A 6,014-nucleotide genomic window follows, 5' to 3' on the forward strand; every position below is an offset into this window, starting at 1 on the left:
TTACAGACACACACACACACACACACACACACACACACACACACACACAGGGATACAGTCAAATCCCAAAACTTTTTATTCAACATAAATCCAAGTTGTTAACGGTTTACTAAAGAAAATCAGGATAATAAAACTCCTTATTATGAGAAAAAACAACAGAACAATCATGTCTTAGTTACAACAAACACTCACTGAACCAATCAACATTTATTTTGTTATTTTTCATTCAATCCTGAAAGAAAGAAAGAAAGAAAGAAAGAAAGAAAGAAAGAAAGAAAGAAAGAAAGAAAGAAAGAAACAAAGGATAAATCTATAAGTGATTCTAACAGGATCCAGTGTGTATGTGATGTGTAACGAAATCCAGTGTGTATGTGATGTGTAACAGGATCCAGTGTGTAATTAATGTGTAACGAAATCCAGTGTGTATGTGATGTGTAACAGGATCCTGTGTGTATGTGATGTGTAACAGGATCCAGTGTGTAAGTGATGTGTAACGGGATCCAGTGTGTAAGTGACGTGTAACAGGATCCAGTGTGTAATTGATGTGTAACGAAATCCTGTGTGTATGTGATGTGTAACGGGATCCAGTGTGTAATTGATGTGTAACGAAATCCAGTGTGTATGTGATGTGTAACAGGATCCTGTGTGTATGTGATGTGTAACGCGATCCAGTGTGTATGTGATGTGTAACGGGATCCAGTGTGTAAGTAATGTGTAAAGGGATCCAGTGTATAATTAATGTGTTACAGGATCCAGTGTGTATGTGATGTGTAACAGGATCCATTGTGTAAGTAATGTGTAACGGGATCCAGTATTAACTTATTATTATCCAGTAACTGGATCTTCCTCATTAATCTCATACTTAGCTGTTGAAGTCGTCACGCTGTCACACACTTTGATTAATAAACAGTTTATAAATGTTAATTCAACTACAAAATTAATCATATTTACACTATGGAATGTGATCATTCATCCGTAAAAGCCCCGCTTCTGAAATCTGATTGGCTGTCTGCTAAATGTCTAAATTCTGCTCCTGAAATAAAAATGCTAATCTCTATGGTTACTATTGTCACTAACAAAAAAGCGCTGGATAAAAGTTTTTATGTGGAATGTCTCTTTTTCTGTCAGGTTGAGATGGAAAGAGAGAAAGAATAATAGAAAAAAAAGACTTTCCAATACTCCACAATAAGAGCACATTGGCTTATCTAAGCAGGAAAACTAGCTAGCAGGATCAATTCTTTCAATCTTTTATCTCATCAATCTTCATCTTATCCATATAACTCTTAAAGCTATTTTTCAGTTAGCAACTTCCCGGCTATCACTCTCAGCAGCTAGCACATGGTATACTACTATTAGCATGCTAGCATTGCTAGCTAGCTGTTATCTGCAGATGTAGTATTATTATGACCAGGTAGGTAACATTAGCAGTGATGTTTAAAATTATATGAGATATGAGTTTAGAATTCTCAGGTTTCTTGACCAGATAGCTCTAACTAGCCAACGAGCTAACATTAGACAGAGTTGATTGTCATGGATTTAAATTAAATTCCTGTCAGAATTCCTGTCATGGTAGCCCATGCTAGTCATTTTGCTCAAATTTGAAGCTATTTCATAATATTACAAAAATTCCAGTCAGGATATTTCACAGGAGTTAGTTTTCTAGTGTCACTGGTGAGGCACTTCTCACTGTTAAAGCCTGTTCTCAGGATGTAGAAGAATAAATATAAAATAATCCTGTCAAGAAATATTTTGTAGTATAGCATTGATATAAAATCTCTGCACCCTAGACATCTTACCATCCTGCAGCTCTTTTATGACAACAATGTGCTTCCTGTCAGGTTAGCGCACTCTAGCTAACCATCTAAAGCCAGTTCTTATCTAGCAGTACGACAAAACATACATATAAATTAAGAAATGATCTGAAACAAACCTCTGAATAAAACCTCTAATAAAAGCGAATGGGGCTCATGACTTACAATCATGCTAGTTTCACCCAAATGAGGATGGGTTCCCCTTTTGAGTCAGGTTCCTCTCAAGGTTTATTTCTTATAACATCTAAGGGAGTTTTTCCTTGCCACAGTCGCCATGGCTCGCTCATCAGGGATAAATACACACCTTAAATTCACCTTGACTGTTGATTTCTGTAAAGCTGCTTTGAGACAATGTCTGTTGTGAAAAGCGCAATACAAATAAACTTGACTTGACTAGTTTAAGTCACCTCAGTAATTAGCCATTATTATTATTATCTACATCTGCTGATAAGTGTAGTTAGCTAAACTAGCAAACTATATATATTGTTCATTTATCATTAGCAGTTCATGTTCATATGATCGCTAGTGCCCTGAGATACGAGAGAGGAGCTAACCTAACGGTGAAAAGGTGCTTAATAATGCATTAGCAGCAAAATAAAGGGAGAAGAGAAAGAGAGAGAGAGAGAGAGAGAGAAGGGATGGAGCTTTGTGATCAATACACTTCGAGTTAAGAGTGGAGACGATATTGATCATGTGCTCGTCTTTCAATCCATCATCATCGTAAGCGGATACATTCCGTGTAAATAGATCACCTTCGCTCTGATTGGCCGATTCAGCTCTCTGTGGAAACTTCGTATCTATTAAAAAACAGGAAGCCAGGAGGATTACGTTTCCGTCTCATCATAATTATGATTTACGGTTATTTATTTATTTATTTATTATCACTAAACTAACTTGATCAGTGCTAATCAGATTTTAGATGCATTTTTTAAAAAACACACTTTCAAAACTTCCTGTTTATAAAATTCACATCCCTAACCCAAGGTGATGCTGACTTAAGCCACACCTCTGCTCTTTTTTCATTGGCTCTTAATCAGTTACGATTGTTTCCAGCTGCAAGATTCATCTGATTGGACGGTATGATGTGTCTTTTGTGGGCGTGTAGCTACCGATACTTTTGTAGCTTGTTGCTTTGTAGAAATGTCACAATAGAAAATTTGGTTCGATTTTGTTCGATTTTCCTGCTTCATAAAGCTCATCTTAATTTGCATAGAATAAAAAAATTAACTTGATTGGAATATCACCGTATACGCTGCGCAAACATGCGTAAAATATAGACGCTCGTCTGTTCCGTCCAAATCTGCTTCCGATTCAAAATTCCAGGAAGAGAAATAAATGCTTGTGCCTCTCAACGTTAACTGAGCAGAGCAGATACACGTCTATATAATAGCTATATATTGTATATAACGTAGCTAGCTCTGTCAGAAATAGCTGTCCTCCTGAGTGCTGCCTACAAAACGGGACAGATTTTAGCCCCGCCCACAACCAACAATTGTTTGTAACAATTTATCGGAATGTCGTATTGATTTTTTTTTTTTTTTTGAAGACGTGAAGATTAGCACACGCCTGGAGCTGGGGATGAATCTGTGTCAAATCATCATCACCATCATCATCGCAAATACAGACATGGTGTGTGTGTGTGTGTGTGTGTGTGTGTGTGTGTGTGTGTGTGACTTTTCATCCTGCTGGTGGATTCTCATGTCGTTCTCCTTGAGACAAATGTGTTGTGATTGCGCGAGTGTTTTTTCCCGTTTATGGTGTTAGAAGAGCGAGAGCCTTTTCTTCATTTCGTTCCTCTTCCAGAGCGACAGGCGATCGAACTCCTCCATCGTCATGCCGAACAGATTCTCAAACTCTTCTGGAGAGAGGTGTCTCTGTGGAACAGGGAGGAGATTAATCTGTGCTGCCCCCTACAGGTATTACAAAAAAGGTGTGTGTGTGTGTGTGTGTGTGTGTGTGTGTGTGTGTGTGTGTGTGTGTGTGTGTGTGTTACCTCCAGCCTGGTCCTGTCCACTCCTGGTGGAAGTTTATTTCTGCCTCGATGAGTCACCATGAGCATCTCGTAGGGATAAATCTTTAACACACACACACACACACACACACACACACACACACACACACAACACACACACAACATTTCCTCAGATGTTCTGCATGTGTTTGTATGTTTGTAAAGTTTGTGCTCAGTAGTTGGTGTGTGTTAAGTATTCGGGTCGAAATCTGACCTTCTGCTCAAGCATGGTGGGCAGTGAGTTCCCTCTGTCCATCCTCCTGCCCTGAGCATCGCCGTTCTACACACACACACACACACACACACACACACACACACACACAATATAATAAACACACAGGCAGCAAAAGCAGATAAGAAGAAATAAACAGAATAATAAAATATCTCACCTGGAAACCTGGAAAAGGACAAACAAAAGATAATTTCACTAAGAGCACATAAGAGCAGTATTATAGAATAGAATAGAATTAAATAGAATAGAATATCTCACTGTGATTAGCTGTATCATTGTGTGAGGAGGAAAACTCTGCAGACTGGAGCTATAACACACACACACACACACACACACACACACACAGTTTAATGTATGTAAAAATGTCAGTTCCTGCCATCCTGTTGTTTACACTGAGAGACAGATTGTGTATGTGTGTATGTGTGTGTGTGTGTGTGTGTGTGTGTGTGTGTGTGTGTGTGTGTCTTACTCGGCTTAGCCCACTCCGACTGTATGAGGGGAACGATGGAGATCTGGTTCCTGCACAAACAACACAGAGTTTAACTTTCACAACCAGATACTGAGCATCACACACACAAACACACATACATACATACATACAAACGCAAATAAACACACACAGACACACTAACACGCTACAATCCGTCACGCTCCCTGAGATCTCAAAACTCTGGACTTTTAGTAGTTCCTAGAATAGCAAAGTCCACTAAAGGTGGTAGAACATTCTCACATTTAGCTCGTGACTGGAGCTGGAGCAACCTCAGGAAGCCTCGGGATGGAGAGAGAAAGAGAAGCAGTGGAGAGGAATTAGCGTAGCTGCTGTTAATATCATGAACAGCAGCTACGCTAATTCCTCTCCACTGCTTCTCTTTCTCTCCCATCCCGAGGCTTCCTGAGGTTGCTCCAGCTCCAGTCACGTCCCACCTTATGAAGATTATGGAGCTTTAAAGAAGTAGATGCCTCCAAACATCCCGAACCATCTAGAGACGTACCAGTGCCAATTGGATTCCACTTCATGTGGAGTTTGGACACTGGACCTCCTGGAGTGTTTAAAGGCTCTGGCATGGAGAATCTGGTATTAGATCTGTGATGATCTCAAAGGTTGAGCTATTTTATGAGTTGCTCAGTAGCTCCTGGTTCCATAACCTCAAATGACTTTAAATGACTGTAGAAAGGACATCACTTATAATCACACACTCCAGTGCTCATGTTAGTTCTCACTCTCCAGTGATCTGTAGTGTTTAATGACTATAATCACACTCTTGATGTCACCCAAATGAGGATGCACACACACACACACACACACACACACATCGATACACACAGATACACACCGAGGTGAGGGGGTGTGCGGTCGGGAAGAGAACGAGTTTTTCTGCGCATTGAGTCACTTTCTCGATCTCCTCCTTCAGGATCAATTTCCCTAAATTAGACTGAATCTGAGGAGAGAGAGAGAGAGAAGAGAGAGAGAGAGAGAGAGAGAGAGAGAGAGAGAGGGATGAGGAGGAGAATGTAAAAGGTCCACAGTGAGACAGGAAATAGAAACCCCAGAGGATTGTGGGTAATCTGATCAAGCCTATGAATTTGTCATTTTAATGACACAAATACCTCAGCATAATACCCTACACCCTGTACACTATACCCTACACCCTGTACACTATACCCTACACCCTGTACACTATACCCTACACCCTGTACACTATACCCTACACCCTACTCCCTGTACACTATACCCTACACCCTGTACACTATACCCTACACCCTGTACACTATACCCTACACCCTACTCCCTGTACACTATACCCTACACCCTGTACACTATACAGGGTGTACCCTACTCCTCTACACTATACCCTACACTACTCCTCTACACTATACCCTACACCCTACACCCTGTACACTATACACTATACCCTACACTACTCCTCTACACTATACCCTACACTACTCCTCTACACTA

The 6,014-nt window shown here is 40.2% G+C and overlaps 1 protein-coding gene across 1 annotated transcript in view; it reads right to left on the reverse strand.

Moving 5' to 3' along the window:
• Window positions 1–53: 53 nt before the first annotated feature.
• Window positions 54–6,014, reverse strand: part of LOC124399729 (dematin-like) — a 20,071-nt gene continuing 14,110 nt past the window's right edge. The window contains 8 exon segments of the mRNA XM_046870876.1: window positions 54–3,685; window positions 3,805–3,885; window positions 4,037–4,102; window positions 4,212–4,219; window positions 4,313–4,361; window positions 4,524–4,573; window positions 5,389–5,442; window positions 5,445–5,493. Of these exon segments, the coding sequence (XP_046726832.1) occupies window positions 3,572–3,685; window positions 3,805–3,885; window positions 4,037–4,102; window positions 4,212–4,219; window positions 4,313–4,361; window positions 4,524–4,573; window positions 5,389–5,442; window positions 5,445–5,493 (471 nt within the window). The 3' untranslated portion in view covers window positions 54–3,571.

This window comes from Silurus meridionalis, chromosome 17, assembly GCF_014805685.1.
Source record: "Silurus meridionalis isolate SWU-2019-XX chromosome 17, ASM1480568v1, whole genome shotgun sequence".
Lineage (NCBI taxonomy): Eukaryota > Metazoa > Chordata > Actinopteri > Siluriformes > Siluridae > Silurus > Silurus meridionalis.